Raw genomic sequence first — 23,633 nt, 5'->3', positions numbered from 1 at the left:
CTGCTTATCGCTCATCTGGGTGTAAGGGCACAAAGAGTTTTGCATCCATAATGATAATGGCTAAGTTGGTCTTGGACATGTAGTTTGATTATTTTTATCTGCTCATAAATTTTGCGTAAGGAACTAGAGAGTGAAAAAGACATTTGAAGGGACTTCAGTACCTGCAAAACACATGAGGAACCATTGAAAACCACTTGGATTTTTCTAACACTATTGGTTTTACATATATTCTGTCTTTTAATATACTTGTAAGTTGTCAATAGTACATAGGTTTCCTTCTTTATTCCACATTTTAAAACAGTATATATAGCTTTCCTTTTTATGAGGTCATTAAAAAAAAAGACGATTTAACAAAAGTAAAAAGAAATGTACCAGGTATTTTTTTAATGTCAGAAGAATTCATTTCTATTCAAAGCCATGCTAATTTTGTTTTCTGCAGTTAGCATAATTTTATTTCCCATTTTCTTTGCAACCATTTGTCATGGATTTTTCAAATTCATGATGTAGTACACTCTAAATTCTGCACAACATTACCAATAGAAATGTCTATTTGACTTACGTTGAAAATGCATTATTCTGCTTTTCACATCGTATACCTTTGCAGCTTAAACCTTTTGTTTCTTCATAGTAGAAGTACAATTGATTTAGGCCATTTGCAAATGCTAGCAACACAAGACAGTATATGAATAGAAACTTCAAAATGTCCAGGAGCATTCTTCCTAGAGAGATTTGCAGAGGTCCCAGGTGAGAATTTGCAGTGAACAGTGAGATCAGACGCAGGGAACTGAAGATGTTTGCAATAGCAAATAAAGCCTCAGCCACCAGAGTGGGATGCCACATGTCCCAAGATTCTCGTGGATTAAGAGCACTGTACTGGAGAAACAGAGAAAAAAAGGGAAAGTAAAACAAACACATGTATGTGAATATGTCAAGTTCAGAACCAGGATGCTTTTTCAGGTCCATCCAGCACAATGGCCTAACGTCAGTAAGTTGATATCCTCCACGATGGTGGCAGCAGTATTAATCAACACAAAATAAACGTTTATCAATTTATAATTTATGAGCCTTAATCAAAGTGGCCTCCTAGATCTGTCTTTGTCACTTGTAGTTTTTGTTAGTATGTTATTTAGGTCTGTTCTTGAATTTTCCAGTGGAACTTTAAGAAAAGGAAAATGTTATGTAGGGGGAAAAAGATCTAATTTTATATTGGGAAAACAGCAATATCATGATAGCAAAGAAAACTACATTATAAAGGAAAACTATTATATTTTGAACAAAATAACACTTTTTTATAATATTTGACACACTTACCAGTTCTAGAGGAATACATGTAGGATACAAATTATATATGAACGAGTGAAAGTGGTCCCCTGTTGCTATGGAAATACTAATTACCAATATGATCATAACCATTAGTACTTTGTATCTCATACATCCTAAATGTAAATACAACCAAACTTAGAAATTGTCCTGGTGGTCACTGAATTGCTAATTTTTTGTTTAATACATAGAAAATATAATATTTATTAGAACACTCCTTAATTAGATAAAACATGTGATTTGAGAACAAATTTTGCTACTTTAAATTTTGACCAGCAATTAATTTAAAAAGTAAGGCAATTAACTAAACTATCAGCTTTGAATTATCTTGATATTGAACCATATAAAGAGCACAATAAAATTTATCCTTTGTATTATTGAGGAAAATTGTATGCTTTTTAAAAAAGGATCAAATATGCTGTTTGTAATATTGTAGTATGAAAACCTGTAATTAAAAATGTACTGGCACTGAACAATAAATTGAATTCTCTTCTTCACGTACATCAGTAAAATATATGTTTAGACAACAGGATCTTTTTCCTCATGATCATGTAAGAAAAAAATAAAGTTCTACTTCTGTATGAGTCCTATCAGAATATTTTCATTCTTTTCATAATGCATTTTACACAGAAGACCTTTAGGTATGTTAATCAATTAATTCTCCTTGAAACTAATGGAGAGTATTTTTTAATCTCCCTGGGGAGAAAATGCATCATAAGCTCCTAATCTTATTCAACACTCAGACTCTTGGTTGACTGACAACTTAAAACAATCAAGTTTGAACTAGAAGAAAATTATTTTCTATTTTTAAATGCTGATAAATGTTCTTGAACATTCCCATGCATAGCTTTAGCATAAAATAGCTAATGACTGAAGATGCAGAAAAAATAGTTGGTGTTTTTCTTATTCATTATAACAACGATCAGAGTGAGAGTTTGGGGTATCAAACACTTCCTAATTCTCTCCACTTGATATACAGTCCCCTGTATATCATGCCAACTTTTCCTTCAAAGACCAAAATCACATTTTCCTTTCTTTTCTTACTTCTCTCTTAAGAGACATGTGTGTAAGTAGAGAACAACTGCCACTATATGGATGGCTAATTCTATATCTCTTTTTTACCTAATACAGCTTAGAACTACATCTCAAAATGTACAAAATATAAAACGGGAAGTATTCTTAAGGATGCCATCATCATCTCTGAACTTCTCACATTTAACACAATGCCGTGCATATGGTGGTTTTTTTCCAGAAATATTTTCTCCCATCAAGTATTCATAATCCAGCAGGCATACACACATAGCTAATTATAATACATATGCTCTAAGAGATTAACACTAAGTGCTATGGGAGCAGAAAAAAAGAAAGTGATTAATCCTGTCTGGAGCTTATGAGGCTAGGAATGAATAGAGATCATATGTTGTCAAAGCATTAGGAGTCCTTGACATCCAGGGTAGGTGCTGCATCTTGCTCTACATTTCACAGCTGGTTTGGGGGAACTGAATCTATCACCACATCAGGACTGAGACGAGCTCTGCTATGAATTTACACAGAATCCTTCTTAGTGAATTATCTCAGCTGGGACTCAAAAAAAATCATAAGAGGAATATTTTCCATTTTACAAATCATGAGATGCTAGATTCTGCACCAGTCGCTTCAGAGTCTAGCACTTCTGATAATTATTGGGAAACTACATGATTCAGTTGACGTTATGCATGACAAGACTTTCTGAGCAAAACAATGCTGGCACTGGGGTTAAAGGATATGTGAACGGCAAACAAGCCTTGGAAGTTAGAGATAGAGACCTCCTGAGAGACATAGAGACATCTCTCCTGGCGCCATGTGCTTACATTCTCAGGATAAAGAACCTGGGGACCTTTGCCTTCCCAGAGAGAATTTATTTACTTTAGAAAGTTGAGGTTCTTTTCTCTCCTTCTCCAGGGTAAAGATGGCCAGCTGGCTCAGTGGCATTATATAAGATGTGAGATTCATGATTTCCAAGTTCCTCTCCTGTGTTACCAGCCCCTACGTGTGCAGGGCACATCTAGCTCTCATCATGCCTTGCACCTGGGGGAATTGGGGCCCATGTGGGGAGATGATGCTAAATTTGCTATGTGAGTAAATAATTTGTCTCTTCTCTGATCCTGAAACCTCATTTATAGTCAGGAATAAATAGAGAAAAAAACATCAAGTAATTATCTCTTGATGTCGTTCTTTTAAGTTTGGCTTTTTAAATTTTTCTACTGTCATTTACGTATACATTTTCTTAGGTCTTTAAATATAGTCAATGCTTTACAAAGTGATTTTAAACATTCTTACAAGTCATGATCTTTGAATTTGTAGAGAATAATTGTAATTCTTCAATCATTAAGTGTATTTTCCACACCTATTATTAGTAATTAAAATTTTCACTTGAATTTTTAAAAGTTTCTTTGGCTGTATTATCTAAAAATTATTTACAAAATCTATACTCATTTTTCATCTTTGCACATTTGCCTTCAACCCCCTGTGCTGCCTCTTCTTAGTATCCTTTGCAGGTTCCTCTGTCTCACCTGACCCTTAAATGTTGAGTTTACTTTTCAAGCCTCTTCTTATTCTACCCACTCTCCCTGAATGTTTTCCATGATTTCAACTCTCAGTGATGATTCCCAAGTCCACATCTCCAGCCCAGACTTCTCACCTTACAGCCCTGTTTTACATTCTTCTGTCTGGTTGACTTTTCCACTTGGGTATCTCACAGGTGCCTCAAACTCACAGACTGAAAATGGAATGCATGACCTTTTCCTCTTTGAACTCTTTTTCGATTTATGCCTTCTCATCTCAGTGAATGGCAACAAACCACCCAATTCAGAATTTGTGGTTCATACTAAAATCTTCCCTCCTGAAATCCCAGAATCGAAACCCAGATCTTACACATGTTGCTTACTTTTCCTCTTCAGTTCCCTCACCATCTTGAAACAGTTCCTCTTTATTTCTCAGATATGAGTATAATAGCTTCCAATTGTTCTTCCTTCCTTGAACCTAATCTCAATCATCTACCTTTTTCTTCCATAATGATTTTTAAAAGAGCCAAGCATACCATTTCACATATGGCTTAATATTCTTCAATGGCTGCGATGTCTTCGAGATGGCATTCTGATTGCCCTGGAATCTGTGTTCTGACTTCCTATTGAGATTTACCCGCCACTGTCACCACTGAGGTACCTACTGCTCCAGCTCAAACCTTTAGTACTGGTAATTCCCCAGATTAGCTACACATTCTTACCAAAAGTGCCTTTTCATCAACACCGAACCCTTTGTCTAGAATGAATTCAAATTCTAATTATTTTGATTCTTCAGCTGTTATTTATTTATCAAATTATGTTACGTGCCTACCCTGTGTCAGGCACTAGCTGCAGAGTCCACAGTGATGGTCAAGGAAGATACGGTTCATATGGCAATGTGGGCTTACAATATAGTAAAGAAGACAAACATTAAACAATTTACGCTAAATGTTCCCTTGAGAAGTACTCTCTGACTGCAGACGAGTGGATGCAAAGATCCTGCTGACCAGAGCTGGTAGCTCGGTGCTGTAGAATAATCCTTGGAAGAGGAGTTAACAGCTGTCCTAAACAACTATGGATCTTACAGGACCATCACTTTCTGTTTTCTGCTTTCTCTCAAGTATTTGTTTTTCAGTGTATACCTACCACAGCTTGTTTTTTCCCACCTTTTATTTCTATTCAGATTCCTTTTTAAGAGAACGACTTCTCTTGCAGACCTGTATCACAGGATATGTACCCTTGGATTCCTTGTCAGTTTTTCATGCAGGGATCTTTGTTTAAGGAATTTTTAGGTGCTGGGCCTCTTGTAGAGTTCTTTTTATGTGATAGGAGCTCAAAAAGCACTCTTGGGAGAAGAATCATAGACATACTCCAAGGCATGGCAATTAGAGAAGGCAGATTATTTTTAGAAATGTAAATAGCTTGATATAACTGGAACGCAGAGGGTTTAGGAATAGTGAGATGAATATGAGAGGAAGTTGGAGCAAAGTCATGAAGACCCTAGCAGAAGTGTTAAGAGAGAAAGATGGGTTGAATCATAATATTGGATCATAAGTTCCTTGAATGTAGGAAAATATATTTTGGTTCATATTTATATCCTCTATAGTCTCTGATGCATACTTATAAAAGTCAAGTAATCAATTGAAATGCGTAAAAATTAAATTGATATAAAATTAAAGTATGTGTCATATGAGATTAAATAGAAACATAGATTGGTATTAATGTGTGTTTTACAAGGTGAAAACCCTGCCCTTTCTACTAATTTATTAGATAATTAAGTAGTAAAAGACAATAGGAAGGCATATGATTTTCCACTCTAGTAGAATAATTCTAGATTGAAACTAGGATACAAATTTCTACAGATCTCTGCCACAGAACTAAAGACTGTCTTAGAAAATCCTGTACTTTGTCAAATAGACTATAGTTACATCACTCAAAAAATGGAGACAACATTTGCCACCTTTCTAGCTGATAATAAGAAGGATCAATAAGATATACAGTTAGAACTGTTTAGAAGAACGGTGCTATAAAAATTCATTATCACTATTAAAGCAAATGTTCTTATTCACAATATTTTGATTGTTGAAAATATTATATAATTTACACAGTGGAACATGTATAGAAATTTAATCATTTCTGCCTAACAATTGGATATAAATGTAAGAGACAAGTTTTACATAAAGAAAGGGGGCTGGGTAATATTTAGGAATAAACCTGAATATTCATTCAGTCCTAACGAAGTCAAAGTAACATTTTGTAATTGCGCCCCAGGCATCAACAAGCTCCAGATTAACTGACACTTCATACATAATGAGAAGAGGAAATGATTGACAAACTTTTTTCTCTTGAGGATTAGGAGCAAATAAAAAAAAAAAAATCCACAGTCCTTGAACTATAAAATGCTAATGAATTAAGGTATTTGAGGTAGCACCACAAAACCTTGTACTTTTGCAGATTATAATGCTTTTGCATTGTATATACAAATTTGAGTGCTTATATTAGTTTTATTCTATGGCATTCAATATTTATTGATTTAATCTTCACAAACATTCTACGGGATTTGATTGTTATTATTTTTTACATAAAATGAATTTGAGGTATAGATTAAGTAACTTGCTCCAAATCACACAGGTAAGCAGTGGTGTAAGCAGTAATCATGTCAAGTGTGGATTCAGAGCCTGAACTCAACCATGGCCTTGGTTAGAGGGCCATTTCATGTATGTTTTTAAAAGATCCCTCCTACAAGTGGATAAACTGCAAAAAAAGGAGAAAGCCATGAATTGAATTGTGTCCTGCCAAATTGATAGGCTGGAGCCTCCAATGTGATGGTATTTGAAGATGGTACCTCTGAGAGGTAATTAGGTTTAGATGAAGTTATAAAGGTGGGGCCTTCTTGGTGAGAGACATCAGCAGGATTACTCACACTCTCTCTCCCTGCCATAAGAAAACACAAGGAGAAGGTGATTGTGTATACACCAGGAGGAAGAGTCCTCACCAGAAATTGACCGTGCTGGCACCTTGATTTCAGACTTCCAGCCTCCAGAATCAAAAGTAAATTTTTATTGCTTAAGCCACCTGGTCTATGGTATTTTATTGTGACAGCTTGACCTAATACAATAAACCAGTTAAACAATGGTGGCTCCTATGCCAGATCTATTCTAAAAGGTTCTCCCTCTGAACAGAACAATTACAAAAAGGTTTCCCTGTGCAGAATGACACAATTCTTTGGATCTTGTTCCATGACTTGGTCAAGAAAGACATATGACTGGATTTTGTTTCTTTTATGCACTGTCTTGTATGAGGTAGAACCTGTACAATCCTAGCAAAGGTCCCAGTTATAACCCTTTGGAAATCCTGCCTAAAGCACGACAGGAACCACTATTTACTGTGGAGCAGTATTAGGATGCTTGCATCTACCTCATACTTCATAATTAATTAACCACCTAACTTGTGTATCTTACATCCTAAATTTTTCTCAAATCCAGTCTTCTATCAGCTTGCCCTGTGTCCATTGCTCTATTTCAGGCTCTCATCATCACTTGAATCATTCGCTGCTTAAATATCATCAGTGGATCCTCACCATTAATAGGGTAAAATTCAAATTCTATAGCAGAATGTAGAAAGTCCTTGTCATCCTCTTCCTGCCCTAGTTTTCAGAATCAACCTTCACAGATATTGAACTCTGCTTTGTATACTCCGACTTCTGCACATCGTGGCTTTCTTTTCTTTCTTGAATGCTCAGGCATGTTCATGAACATGACAGATGTTTGCTCGCTCTGTTCTCTGCATATTTCCATGCCATTACAGTAAAGTTCAGTTCCTTCCTGGATCCTCCCTAGCCCCTGTTGTAGATCTTACCCCATGGTAAGATCCTTATTTACATGCATTTCTCTTTTGTCCACCTGTGAGCTAAAGGCAGGCATCTTTGCATTCTCAGCAAACAGATCAAACGCTGGTTTCCTGTTGTGCCCCCAATAGATGATTATTGATTGAATTAGCTACTTGAGCCACATATTAACTATTTGCCTTATTTATACCAGAGTCGGTGTGGTTTTTTTGGCACACAAATAACGTATCTTTTCCTAAAATTAGTAACTTACAAGTTATTAAAATTAGCATGCAAAATTAAATCATAGAACAAAAATCAGGTCAGCAAAGATGAATCCCACAAGTCAGCATGACATCACAGACTCCCACAGTGAATGTTCTTTTCGTTATCATCACATTACAGATAACATAATTGAAGCCTACATTTAACAACTTGCAAATCACACAGATGAGACGTGATAAAGGCAAGTGTGAATCCAGAGCTCAAATTCGTTTTAAACTCAAAGTCCATGAAGAGACAAACTAAAGATATTACAAAAGGCAAGCTCACTGGACTCATGTTATAGGAAGGGGAAGAGGTGGACAGGAGTAAAATAAAAGGAAGAAAAACGAACCAGAGATTAACAGGCATTTTTAATACATCCACTCATTTAATTCTCATACCAACAGCAGAAGGTAGATATTATTACTTTCCTCATTTTATAGATGAGACAGAGAGGTAAAGAAACAGGTCCAAGGTCACCCACCTAGTAAGTGACAGAGGAAAGAAGTGAGCTCAGGAAATGGGATATTAAAGCGCACGCTGTGAAGCGCACCCACGCAGCTCAGACACAGCTGAACTCCTATGACCAGCGTGTAAACTATATATATATCCTGAGAATTCACGTTCCTTAGGTCGCCGTCCCGTGGCTGCGCCTGCGCCTGCGCACCCTCCCCCCCCTCCCCGCCCCCCTCCCCCCACCCCTCCCCCGCCCCCTCCCCTCCCCCCTCCCCCCTCCTCCCCTCCCCCTCCCCTCCTCCTCCCCTTTCCACCCCTTCCCCTCCCGTCCCACTCCCCTCCCCTCTACCTTCCGCTCGTGGAGCGAGTGGGTTTCATTCTGAACATAAAGTTTTCCTGTAGCATAAGGAACGATGTTTATATTCTACTAGTGAAATAGATTTTGTACTTGTAGAATTTACAACTTTTTAATTAAACTGAAATTCCATATCTAAATAATCAAGGCAAAAAGTCCACAAGTGTCCACGAGTCTGTGTAAGCTAACCACTACGTACCAGAGTATTTATATATGAAAAAACATACGCACTACATATAAATACTATATACCTGTAATGAACGCAAATATTATATATTTGTTTACATATTGCCTATGAGAAATGTATGAGAGCAGTTCCTTTCGGACTCAATCTCACTTCTTTCAGCTGTTGAATAGTATTAAACCACACAAGCTTTCCCAAGTGTCTTTCTAAGATCCACTGCAGCAGCATCACCTGGGAGTTTGGCAGAAATGCAAATTTAGGCCTTTCCCTAGTACTCCTAATTTAAAACATGGGGATGGAGAAAATAAATCTGTGTTTTAGCAAGCCCTCCTGGTGAGTCTTATGCACCCGGAAGCTTGAGAAGAACTGCTATCGTCATATAATCCCACCATTTTATGACAGCGCAGGGCCACATAAAAACAAAACAAAACAAAAACCAAACACACATGCATATTACCTTTTAGTAGAGAGATGTCCAAAATGACTTTATAGATACATCTAAGGATCATTACAGAGAAACCGACTGTCCACCTCCCAAATAGATAAGTGATCTCCTCTTTAAGATAGTACCTCCTGCTGTTTTAATAAGCTCTTCAAGGTTATCAGCCTCAATGCATATAGATAAAATTACAAAATTATGTTTCCACTCTTAAAACATAGCTTGCTTTCTATCAAATTGATAGAAATTGCTTTTCCCTAATATTTTGGTGAGCATTGGCAGCATTTTAATTGAACAAATGCTGAAAACTATGACCTTTCCGACTTTAGGCAATTTTGATCTTATCATACCTGAATATTGTACAAAGAGACTCAGGCCACTATTTTCAGAACTAGACTAAATGAGTAGGAGTTCACTTACACCTTAGTATTTTCTAGTTCAAATCATCAAATTGCATGCATTAGTCATGTAACACCCAATTAGACACTCTATGTTTTTTACCAATTCATTAATCATTTTGAAATTTTTTTTTTTTACGGTGAAAAGTAAAAAGGGAAAAGGAATGGCAGGAAAAGGGAGAAGATAATCCTGTAATTTGAAAAAATTCCCTGAAGTGTAAAATAATCTCAATTGTCACTGCAGAACAAAAATGTTTTACATAAATTATGTGGTTGGGGATAAGATTGATGCTGTACAAAATCTGGGGGAGTAGTGGGTGTGTGAGATTTCAGGCACTGTCAGGTTGAATGGGAGAAGGAGAAAGAAATTATATTCTGCTTTAATCATATCGAGCTATATTAATTTAAACTGAAATAATAATGTCAATGCTTTGAAAGAGTAATATTTTGATCTGTCTATGAAATTTTATCTATTAGTTATAACTGATAAAAATAGATTTTGCTTGCCCACATTTAAAGTGTTTGAGGTAGAATTTCATTAGTAATAGAAAGGATTAGAAACCAGAGCAGCTATTGTAATTTTGAGGAATCATCATATTTAGATACAAGAAAACTGGATACTTTCTAGGTGTTTATTAAAACTTGTTTTGTGATTATATATTGTGCCTAAAATACCTATGCATTTTATTCCTGTATATCTATCAATAAAATTATAAGCTGATGAATATTATAAACAAGACTCTAGGTAACTTTATTAATAAAATTAATAGCAATTGATGGTATGTCATTAATTATGAGAATTTATGGTTTACCAACAACATAAATAATAGTTACCTTAACAAATGCAACAATTTTTAAGGAGATTGTTGCTAAATATAAGGAATTCATCACAAAATCCATTAGATTCCACCAATCATGGATGTAATCTTGAAGACCGCCATCCCACATTTGTTTAATTTCTCCCCATATAAAACCTGCAATTATAAAAAGATTCATTATGAGTATGATTTTCAATCAAATCACTAAAAAATAAGACATACAATTTAACAATTATAGATCTTGAAGCTGTAAGAAACCATATAGTTACACAAAATGCAATGTCTATTTTACAGGCAATAATATTGCATCCCAGCCATACTTTAAGACTTTCAGTGCACTAAACTAATTCTAGAAGATGCTGTTAGAGCAGCTTCACTTTCTTTTATCCCTCTAATAAATTCATAAAAATGTTCAATTTTTGAATTAAACTGTAATTCACTTATAACTATGTATTTCTCTCACAGAATATACAATAATATTTTCTTATAAATAAGCACCCTGATATAAGTTTTTGTCCCAAGTCAATATTACTCAAATATTCATGAAAATCAGTGTATCTAGAAAACATATCTAACTTGAGACAGTTAGTCAGGGTACCTTGTTGTGCTTGTTTAAGCAGTTAGCACCTTCAGAGACCAGATTTCAATCTTGGGGAAAGGATGGCTATTAACACTCATGATAACTCATTAAAAGACCTTATGTCTAATCACATTTTAAAATAAGACATGCTTTATTTTCAAATTCTATGGGGTACTTGTAGAATGTTAGTACAGATCATTATTTTATTTTCGTAATCTTATTAAAATTTTATAATACTATTTTTTACAGCCTAATGAGAAAGAGAGATATCCAAAGTATCTGAACTCAGGAAATATTAAAAGGAAAAATACGATATTATAACTACATTAATACAAGCAAACAATAAGGCCCCTTTAAGCTAACAATAGTCTGGAGTATAAAATATATAATACAGAGTTCAACATCTGCCAGGGCTGTAGAAAGTTGGAGAGAGTATTGCTCCGACACTAAAAGCAAGACAAAGTTAGATTTACTATAAATCATAACTTGTCAGGCATTCGTGAGCTAGATGAGAAACGAACAGCTTATACTTCAAAGAACACCATGTTGTGAGCCCTTAGCTCACCTATGGCAGAGTACAGGGGGAAGAGACACTGACACCATGCAAGAGAGTGAGAAGAATTCAGCAAAACTTTTTAAACAAAATTCCAAAGGCTGAGTGTGAGCTACCGTGAGAGAATAGAGCCCCTGGGAGCCACAGACACAGGGTGGGCTCCATCCAATTGCATGCTCTTCTCGCAGTCCCCATCCACTGCTGCAGAGAAAGATTACAGTGTGAGCCTGGAGGAACAAAGTGGCTGCTTCTGTGGGAAAGGTGCAAAGCCTTACCTGGGTTATTCTTGCCTAAGCTGCAAAACACTTTAGATCTGTGAAAGAGACAAGAAACTGTCCTGGGCCTCAGGTTTATATTAATAACATTAGAGGTTTCCTACCATTGGGGGAGGGGCAGGAAACTCTCTCTTAGACATGACCTGCAATGTTTGACTGCCATGAACAGGAGGGTATGGATCACTAAGAAAGTTTCATTCCTAATGCCCAGACATAGGCCTGCGTAAGTCTGACCCCAGACCAGGAAAACGGAGTCTTTCTATTTCCCATCACCGGACTAACAAACACCAGGTAACAAAAAGAAGTTGACAACCACTGGAGGAGGGGCAAGAGCATGGATTGAGACATCCTTTGAAGCACAGGTGTACAAAGAAGAACTAAAGCGGTGGGTGGAGCAGGAACACTGAGAATAACCCTCTTTCCCACCCTAGGCAGAACTGTGTGGTGCTCTGAAACTGACTAGCAGCAACAAAACTTAAACTCAGCTTAACTCCAAACTCCTACAGTAATGTTCTAGCAGAAGAGGCGTGTACATTTGCAGGCATAAATACTATGCACTTTTAGTTGTTAGTCTGCAAAGGGATAGTAAGTAACCCTGTAAAACACACACACAAACACACGCACACATACCATAATGCATTAAATTGTCAGAAGCAAAATATTTTTTAAAAATTATGGTAGCAAAGAAAAAAAAGACATTTTGCTTACAAAGTAAGAAATATGACTGACAGAAAACTTCTGGTGGTCAAAACTATACATGACAGAAAATAATGGAGCAACACCTTAAAGTGCTAAAAGAAAAAAGTTAAAGTCAATCCAGAATTCTATATACAGCACAAATAGCTCTAAAAGGGAAGGTGATATAAAGATTTTCTTTCAGACTATCAAAATCTATGACAATTTATTACTATCAGACTCATCCTGCAAGAAATGCTAAAGGGATTTTTTTTTTTTAGGCAGAAAGTATATGATACTAGACAGAAACTTAGATTTATAAAAAGAAATAAAAATCTGTCTCCAGAAATGATTAAAATAAAATAAATATAAAGTTTTTTTTTTTACTTTGAATTTCTCTAACAGATAATGACTGTGTGACTAATGCTATTTTCTCCTAAGACATAGACTTTCAAACTCACTCAAGAGGACATAGAGTAACCAGAGTTGTTCTATACTTATTTAAAAAATAAATTTATAGTTAACACCTCCCAACAACAACAAAAAGTCAGGTCCAGTTGGCTTCATGGTGAGTTCTACCAAACATTATAGGAGGAAACAATAGCAGTGCTAATAAAACGCTTACGAAAATACAACAGGAAGAAATATTTACGAGACTAGTATTACTCTGATAAAAAAAAAAGACACAAATATTACAGTCAAAGAAAACTACACACCAATAGCCTTTATGGATATGCACAAAAATTCTCAATAAAATGTTGGTGAATTAAACATAGTAATATATAAAAATGATGATAAATCATGACCGAGTGCTGTTTTTCTTCCTGTAGTGCAAGGTTGTTTCAACACTGAATAATCAATCAATGCAATTTATCCCATCAATAAATTATTGAAAAAAAAAGGGATCATTTCAATAGATGCAGTATAAACATTTGGCAAAATTTAACATCCATTCATGTCAAAACTTTCAGCAAAGTATAAATAGAAGAAAAATTTCTCAACCTGACAAAAGGCATTTATAAAAATCTACAGCTATCATCATATTTATTCTGTAAAGGACAAGAGAATAAATAATTTAAGGGGCTTTGCAATTAATGAATGGTCATAACTGTGTTCCAATGAGATTATTTAAAAAAAGTGGCAGAAGACCAGATATGGCCTGCTGGGTCATGGTTTGCCAGACCCTGTGGTGATGGTGACAGCATGCATTTGTCAACATTTTGTATCTTTGCACCCTAAAAAAAAAAGTAGTGCTATAATGTTATTTTTTCTACATAACTTTCTTTTCTCTATAATTCTTTTTCCTATATAAGCACAAATTATGGGATTGATGTTGATGAACTGATATATAGACACAAATAAAGAAAATAGTAAATATATTGTAATATACTGATTATAGTAATGTATGCATTACTATACTTTTGTTTTTACATTTTCTGAATATTTGAAAAACTTTATAAGAAAATTTTGGAAGAAATGAAAGAGTAGTAGGCATGATTGTCTACCATTAATTAGGGAAAACTAGCAATGGCTATTTAAAATTTACACTAAAGTTTTCTTTTAAAATTTTAAGCTATATTTAAATTTATAACCCGCCTGATTTCAGATGAATTGATTACAGTGAATATAGACCACTGCTTTGTTCTGGAATTGGTGTTTATATCCTGTCCTCCCCTTTGAGGCTTTTTTCTTAACTAAATCTTGAGAACTCAGATACAAGGATTGGATCAGAGCTTGTAGAATTGGAACATAATTGGGGAGGTGACAATATTCACCACCTCTATATTGAAGAAAAGAGAATTTGAGAACTGAATAAGATATAGATGCATGCCCTGGATATTAGAACTGATGGGCAACTTACAATTGATCTTATCCAATGAAGAAGAATGCTTGGCGCACATGGAAACATCCCACTTTCCCATACACATCATGCTTTTTCCTACTAACCTGGGTACCATCTCAGAATTTAGCAGACAACCACAACCTACACAAGAGAACTAAGGGCCAAGTAGGCAGTGTAACTAATGCTATGCTACTAGTTATTGGAGAAACCAGGACTGAATCTGAATCTCCTAAACGCACTGCATTTACACACCATTTTCTTATTCTTGAGATTCCACAATGTAGCTTATTTCTTTTGTCTTGCTTGAAACTTTGCCATCTCCTAGAGATGAGAAGCGTGCATGCAACTGTTAACTGAACAAATGCATTTCAAGTTCATTTTCAGCAGAAGGCACAATGATAAGTCCTGGACTATGTCAGGTGAGTGAAGTCCCGGGCTCACCTCAACTAGCAATCATCTTTGTAATCTTAATGAAGTAGTCTAATCTCTCTAGCTTTGTTATCTCACTTCAAAAAAGAAAGGTTTGGACTACACAGCTTCCAAAAAGTGTGATTCTACCCCTATTGTATAAATTGCCAGGCATTGCTTCTTCCTGTTCAGAGGATCAAAATTTTACTAAAATGAGTCATCACCATAGCTGTCATAAGAAATTAAAAACTGCCCTGTACAAGACGGCACAGACGTTCTGGTCTGCCCCAAATAGCAAAAATTGGATGTGTGGTATGAAAAATGTAGAAAGACAGCTTCTGGTCCAATGTAAGGAAGAATGTCAATTAGAGTTGCTGTAAAATCAGTATGGATTATCCTGTGAGGTAGAGATTCCAACATAGTGTGCCTGGAATGTCTGCCTTTCTTTTCTCCAGAAAAATTCTAGCAATGAGTAGAAACCTGGTCTATGTAATCTCTAAAGTTCATTCTACCTCGATAAATCTGTGATTCCATTGCTTTCAAATTCGTACGTATTATAACATAAAATACATTTTAAAGTACCTGCTAACTAACAAGAGTATTTATAGTTTTTTATCACTTACAGATAAATTGAATTATCTCTACACAAGTACCTGCTTCTACTAAACTGGAAAGCCAAATATAACTACTAACAGTCACCAAAATAACCACCTTCAAATATTTTGTGGGTAATAAGAGGAAGAAAGACACTAGATAGAGCTAGTTGCCTCAGAAGGCAGAACAAGGGCCATTGGGGAGGAGTTATAAAGAAGCAGTTTCTCAAGAAGTTCAGACAAGACGAAATTTTAATTTGAGAATTCCATAATGTCTGAACAGACTCTGTTCTTATTAAATAGGTTCAAGGAGATGACACTTCAATTGGAAGTTGATTCGTTTTTTTTTTTTTTTTTTTTTTGGCTGCTGGCCGGTACTGGGAACCGAACCCTTGGCCTTGGAGTGACAAGGCTGCGCTCTAAGCAACTGAGCTAACCAACGAGCTCACAATTGGAAGTTTAGACCAGATGATGTCTAAGGTTTTCTGATAAGACTGACAACAAAACTCCACAATTATGATTTATTACCGTTCCTCTGGAGTTCAAGGAGAAGACGTTAAATCCGACTTTCTTACTTGCTCAAAATCTTACTTCACTTCCGACCTTTGAAAGTAACAATTGTATGGGAAAAGCAGAGATTCTGTTGAAACTGAGAACTCATGCCATCATTTTTTAAAAACTTGAGCTGTAGATAAGACCAATCAGTGCTTGCTGGGTGATGGGTTGGGATCTTTTTTTCAAAGCACCAGACTGGGACAGCACATACCTGTTTGATGGCTGTTCATTTCTATTTGTTACGAGCGTGTGAGTGAAATGCTGTTTTCATCTATTCTGGCAACATTCACTGAATTTTGAAGAAACATGCTTTTAGAGTAACTAGAGGGTGCTATCAACTAACTGAAAAATGCATTCACAGAGTAAACTATTCAGGGTAACTAAAAAGCCTGAAGAGAACAAAGCTTGAGGGAGCTTCTGTCCCAAAACGTTTGTCCTGTTCCCACAATGAAAACATATCAAAAGTGCTCTTTGCTGTTTATAAACAGATGACATGATTTCTCAGAATCGTGGTGGAGTCCTAATGATAAGCATTGATGTCAAGATTGTGGGGACCAACGAAGGAAAGATCATAGTGCAAATGACTCAGAGAACTTCCTTTTAAAAATATTTGTGGATGCCTGGAAGTTTTTGCTATTTTTTCCTACCTTTCCCATAACAGTTTTCACTCAGGGCTACTTGAGAGTTCTAGTATATCCTGTCCCATGACGCTGTCTTGAGGATAAGGTGGAATAGACAGTCCTCAGATGCCACTTTTAATAGCCTTGATTTCATGCAAGAAATGAAGTGAAACTCTGCAAACAGATCTCTGGTCTTACCCTTTCTCACTGTTGTTTACAAATAATAAACAACTACCCCAAACAAAGAGCAAGTCCACTTTTTTACCTATGGCAACCTCCAAGGGCTTGTTATTTAAGCCCAAAAGCTGTGGAGAATCTGACCTTGGGAGTCTCTTTATAAAACACCGAGTTCCATGCTGCAGCACCAAATCATGAAGATCAAAAGAACACCAAGAATTCCTTCCTGCAGGAGTGTTTTTTTTTTTTTTTTTTTTTTGAATCAGGAAATAAAAAAGTAGTCTCTAGTCAAAATTCTGCTTCTGTTCAGAGAGAAATCTAAGGGAGTTAGTTCACTCAGCTGAGACTCACGTTATGGGGCACATGTAAGAGGCAGTCCGTGAAGAGGCGGCTCCTGTTGTTGCAGCATTATACTTAAAACCCAAAGATGAAGTCAAGGGCCCCAATTATCCACTTTCTAAAGAGAGCTCAAAGAAATTTACAGCCAAACGTTTCCTTCTAGGGATTGCTAAGAGGTGTCGGCCCATACCTATCACCACCCCTTCTCCCTCCCAGTCCGTGGTCTATACAGTGAGAGCACTGGGAAGATGGATGGCAGGAGAGACATGAGGTCAGGACGGTGCAGTTTCTGTGCTAAGGGGGAATATGAGAGGGAGAGATGAGGGTGATTACTCAACAGTACTGCTACCTCCCTAGGTCAAGTGAGGGAGACCCCCCCAAAAAACCCTCATGAAGCCTGATAATTTCTACAAGGAGAAACTGTTATCTCAGTCTCTCCCGGGGCATCTGCTAGGGCAATTGGCTTGCTCCTCTCTCCCAGGGTCTAACTCATCAGGGAAAATAGAAAAACAGTGGAGCCTGGCAGTTGGGCAGCCTGTGGCAGCCTGACCTCCTGCCATTTGACGTGGCAAGCTTCTGCAACACTGTTGTGGACCGAGTGCATATTACAGGAAAAGGCTGGGGCTGGGGGTAAGCCATTTTGCCAGTACTCAAGAGGAACTCATGAGGGTCACAGGACTCCAATAAGGACTGGCTGGTGGTTACAGGAGTTGAGGGACTAGAAGACATCAGGCAGAGTTGAATCTCTGATTCAGAGAACTCTGCAGTGTGGAGGCACAACAGGACTCTTTAAAGAACACCATGGACCCCTCAGAAAACTTGGCATGTCAGTAACAGCCAGAGATGCAGGACTGTCAGTCAAGAAAGAGCAGGGATCAGGGCACCAGTTAAGGAGTGAAAATGTTTAACTTCTGTCATTTCTCTTCCTAAAGCAATAGGAACAGGGAGAACATAAAGAGTTTGTGTCCCTCTTTCCATTACAGGGTTGGAGTTGAAGGATGAGCAAAAGATGACAATTCAAGTTCTTTAAGCCATGGGTCAGGCCTTCGTTGGGAAGAGAAGATCTTTAAACTGATTATAAGATTTGAGTTTTAAATTGAAATGGGCCTACTTTTTAATAACTCAAAATTTTGGAAAATTGGTGATATCTAATAGTGACATCATCAGGAACACAGAAAGCATGTTTGATATAGAGCAGCTAGGGAGAGTGATTGGAAAATGTAAAACCATTTCATGTTTAGATTCCAATGAGCTGAGACACCTAAATAAAACCATTACAGAAGTATGAAATCTGACTTTCAGAATTGTCTCCCAACCTTGAAAATTTAAATACTTCTGGAATTTCTGAATCTTTCAACTAAGGTGATAATTTAACAATCTGAATTTTTCATAAGAATCCACAGTGATTATGATTTTTAGACCATACTTCAAGAAAAAACTGACTTACCGGGACAGTGAACAGTTAAATATTCATAGTTTTTAGAAGACATCTAAAAACTCTTAAACTGCTATGGTTTTGATACCATTATTTTAACATTTAGGGGAAAAAAGTAGAAATATGTAATTAAGGAAGTACATATTTTCAAAGTTTACCAAGAAAGGATGCCATGTGAGTTTTAGATTAAGAGTAGAATGTTGAACTTTAGAATCCTGGATCATCTGATAGCTTATAACCTAAATGTAGTTACTTAAAAATCAAGTGAGAAGTTTCTATCCATGCAATATTATTCTTTTCATAGGATTTCTGTTTAACTCAGAATTTTCTATAAAAATTAAGTCATAGAATACTTATGCAGATGAGAAAACAATGTGTAACTATTTCTCCAAGTCTTTGCTCAAGTCACCTGTTTAAAGCTAGTTGCTCAAAATATATTTTCGAATAAGTGAATATTAATTTTTCACTATGAAAATTACCACTTTCCACCTAATATAAACTTCTGAATATTTTAAAAACTAATATGTACAAAGGAAATGTATTTGTCTCTTTAACTTTTCCTGAACACATCCTACACACACACGTACACACACAAGTACATATACCAATAAAGGATTACAAAATTAATAATGTTTTTGGAAGCAAGGAAATTTGATTTTATGTCTTAGCAGCTAATACATGGAAACCAAAAAGGAAACATCTCAAGGTCATATCAAAGGACTTTATTTTTTCTGTCTCGGAATAGATTTCTTCTTGTATTATTAAAGAGCCACATTTAATGTGTTTCAGATTGGAGACGAGGGGAGTAGTGGTGACCGTGGTCGTGATGTGAGGTTGGTGGTCATGATAAGTTTGGTGTGTTGGCAAACACGATATTCAGTAGTAAATTGTATCAAATAGGCATCTTAAAGAGCGTTATGCCTTTAATGAATCATAAACACAGTCCCCTCGCGTTCAACCTGTGTAAAGGTCTAAGCTGGCGAACAGAGGCAGAGAAGCCTAAGAATCGAGACTTAGGTTCCTGGGCCATTTTGGCCTCCTTTAGTTCTACCTCTCCCACTTTTGGGGCAGAGTCTCACAGAGGGTAAAGGCTCTAGCTCTGGAGTTACCCAGATTGGAGTCTGAATGTGGTATCTACTACTCCTCTCTGTGAAATGAAATATTAACATCATTTATTACGCTTAAATGGAATAGAGTTCCTGTGAAGTTCAAACTAGAACAATGCATTTAAATCATTGAATACAGTGTCTGACTCCTTAGTTTCTACTGTTATTACTACTGTCACTACCTCTACAACCACTATTATTCTGAACTAATGGAAACTAATTTAAGCATCCACCCCTCTAGTCTTTTTCCTTGACCTTCCTACTTTGGTACCTACTCCTCTTTTCCTGTCTCTTCCTCTTCTCCCTGAAACTATCTGAACCACATTGCAAACATTCTGTGGAGGCCTATAGATTCAGTATTTGGTGTATCTGATTGGTATTGCTTTGTCATGTCCTAAAAGAGTTAATTTTCTCTCCAAAATAAAGAAGTCATTTACTTAGCATTGATAAGTGAGCACACAACAATTTAAATCTTCATAAGTGTTGTATTGTTTGAGATTTTACTGTGTTAGTGTTTATAGCTCCATAAAGGTGACCTTAAAGTATTGTCTTCACAGATAAACAGGAAAATGAGGACCATATATCATACTGCAGTTACTATCTGGTTTCCTTGAAAATTAAAATATCCCTTTTAAATTAATAAATAAATGTTCTGCAGCTATGTTTGGGAATCTGTATGTGTCTACAGCTAGTTTGCTGAGATTATTTGAGCGCCATGCCAAGAGAGGGAGTGGGGAAAAGCTGTAGGCTTGTTTTTTATTATTGCAAGAATGTCTTTTAGGGCTGTTTGTTTTGGGGGGATGGATAATACAGAGGTGAGGTTGAAAGTATGACTATGTGAAGCTGTATGATCATAATGACTATTAGACAAGAGATTAAGAAATGGTCACAATAAGGGAAGAATATACTCATACATAGGAGTGCCTGTCTCTATGAACTCTATGAACCTTTACGTAGATACAAATGTGATAATTTTTCATTTTACATCTTCAATTTGGCAGTCCTTATTGAAATTTTTAGACTTGTTAATATCAACTTTTTAAAATATAAAAATATAAAATAAATCATGGAAATGAGAGGCCAATTTTGTTAAAGTTGCTAAATAAGTATGTGTTAGAGGCAAGATGTATAATCTGGATGCTATGAGCAATTCTTAGTTTATGCCTATGAATTCAATAGAAGCTATTTTTAACGGAGCTTAGATCTCTTCCTATGATGCATCTTTTCCTCAGTTCACCCTTCTCATCATCATGCTCTGTGTGCACAGATTTCCATACTGTTTAATTGTGCATATTCTGAGGCACACAAGTAATGCCAAGTCACTTCAGCAGCCACTTTGTTTTCTCATGGGGAACAAAGTATTTCCTGCTTTAGAAATATGAAAGCCTTCATTCAAGTTCTACTTTTATGAAAAATGCCATCAATTTCATAAGTTTTTTGCTAAGCTGATTACATAAGTCTACATCTGGAAATTGTAAATATATGTATACTTTTTGCACAGGAAGATAAGCTGCGACCCAAATTTGGTTGTTACAACTGAATTATAATGGATTCTAAGGAAAAATGCAAACTGGGTTTTGGGAAGGCCTGAAGAGTAGCATCCAAAGTTTTTTGTTTTTGTTTTTGTTTTTTTTGTGTTTTACTGCATATTATTTCCAGAAACAAATGACATCTATTTGAGATAAAACTGCTGCTACAATTTAGTTTAATTTGCATAATATACATTATACGTATAACATGCTTTATTTAGTTTGCATGTAAATTGTTTGTAAAAAGGAATTTCTCATATGAATATTCTATTAATTTTCTATCCCTAGTGCTGTATATTAAAAATCAATCCCCGAATAATTTAAGAGCCTCAGAGCCATGGCACAGCAGAACACAGAAGTACCCAGGTCCCTGATCTTCTGGCCCGGGGCTCCTCCTAATCCATCATTCAGTCTTTCCTGTGACACTTCTTCTCTAGGCTCTTCAAAAGTATAGCTCTATTATCAAGCCCATATTAATGTTTGATTAAACCGTTGTTTTACTTTTTACTCTAGCTTTAATGGGTAATCTGACAGTCTGAGAAGTATATTGGTACCTATCTGTCTAGAATCTATTTATCGATTGAAAGAATTCTAACTGAATTATCCATGATGAATTTTCCCCATTGGTTAGAACTGCACGTCTAGATGACCAAAACCATAAGTTTGAATCCTGTGTGAAGCTTTTGGATTTCTTTACATATATGTTAAAGTTGATCCTGACAGCAAACATCTGCAAGATCTCTTGAGGCTGTTTGGTGGGAGAAAAGAAGGGTTGATAACTTTCACTACAAGCAAGTCTAAAGTGACAATGATTCAAAAAGCTTTGCAGGATGATGAGTTACAACTTATGAATGATACCAGTGCGGAGTGATAAAAGTGCCATTATGTATTGTTTTCTAACATATAAAACTCAATAGATTCCAATTTTAATAGTCAACAAAATGTTGAACTTCAACAGAAAAGATACTGAAAATAACATGGAAACATTATTGTGCCTTGTATTAAATCACAAGATATCTGGACCTGTCAGGCTAAATACCGTTCTTATTGATGAAGCATAGCGAAGCATATAAAATAACAGAAATTCCCAAGCAAAACCATGCTTCTTAAGAAGAAAAAGGGATTTGAAAGGATAGGCTTTAAAATTAGGGAGGATTTCTTGCCAGAAAAAGTGAAAATTTGTGATATAAATATATAGAACAGATAGAGCAAAAGTCTTTTTGTTAGGATAAACAAAATGAGAGGTATACAAGTGAGCACTTCTCTCAAGGTATCACAGTCTTGAAAATCTAAGTCAGGTCAAGAGGACTTGAGAAAGACCCATGAACAGAGTTCCAATCTACCGCTGTAAAAATTAACATAGTGAGGGACACACTTATGAGCCATATCCTTTTCCGTAAGTCATTCAATCTTGTTATTATAAATGTAGAACCTTAAAATGAATGAACTATGAAATGTCCTGTTAATGAACTGTGGCCACTTACTTTGTCAGATAGCAAGAACTGGGTAAGAAAACATAGAAGATTCATTAATGAAGGCATCAAAGACCATACTGTTTTGCCCACATCACACTTTCAGGAAAAGGTTAAAGCATTTCTACCTTGATGTCTTTGGCCACCCTCCACCCCCAAGAAAGACCAATTTTCTCTACCCTAATTACAGTAGCTCAGCAGGCAGGATAATAGGGCTCAGTGGAACTTTAGATAGTCATCCACTCTAAATTTTTCATTTTATAGATGAAGACATGTCACCCATAATTCTACAGTATCTTAGCAGTAGAACCCGGGTGCATGTATTCAAGTCCAGTGCTTTTTCCACAATAGCCCAATAACACAGAGCACACCCCTTATAATCACGGATCTAGTGAGGCACTTAGAACTCAGTCTTAGAGATGAGGCACTCACAATTCACCAGACTTGATGAACAATATACCTGTTTTGACAGATCTATTTGAAATACAAACACTCTTTCTCCTCATGACCTATTATTTAAGCAAGATGATCATTTACATGCATTCTTTTTTATTCTAGGAAATATCTTTTCATCCTAAAAATTCCCAGATAAATTAACTCCCTGTAATCAGGATATCTTGAGAAAATGTTGCCTTTAGCAGATATTTCTCTGCTGGAATTATAGTTATCAAAATTAAATCTATATCTTATTTCACCATGTCATTTGGGTTTAGCTTCTTATAGCCAACTTTCAAGAAATATTCTAAGTTTTACACATAGGAGGCAGCCAATGTTTTAATCGTACAAGTTATTTAAAGTTTGGGGATTCTGTTTGTTTATATTATTTATCCTGACATTATATCTCATATCTATTTGTTTATTACCCATTTC

At 36.0% G+C, this 23,633-nt stretch overlaps 1 protein-coding gene across 6 annotated transcripts in view; it reads right to left on the bottom strand.

Annotated features, from left to right (window-relative positions):
- The window catches only part of TRPC4 (transient receptor potential cation channel subfamily C member 4), a 146,342-nt gene that overhangs the window by 29,673 nt on the left and 93,036 nt on the right, over positions 1-23,633 (bottom strand). For all 6 annotated transcript variants that reach the window (XM_063102643.1, XM_063102644.1, XM_063102645.1 and 3 more), the window contains 2 exons: positions 10,620-10,759; positions 560-873 (listed from right to left, as the gene is read on the bottom strand). In XM_063102643.1, the coding sequence (XP_062958713.1) occupies positions 560-873; positions 10,620-10,759 (454 nt within the window). The remainder of the gene's footprint in view (positions 1-559; positions 874-10,619; positions 10,760-23,633) is intronic.

This window comes from Cynocephalus volans, chromosome 7 (assembly GCF_027409185.1).
Source record: "Cynocephalus volans isolate mCynVol1 chromosome 7, mCynVol1.pri, whole genome shotgun sequence".
Classification (NCBI taxonomy): Eukaryota; Metazoa; Chordata; class Mammalia; order Dermoptera; family Cynocephalidae; genus Cynocephalus; species Cynocephalus volans.
The sequence above is the reverse complement of the archived record's forward strand: the minus strand, read 5'-3'. Positions and strand labels throughout refer to the sequence as shown.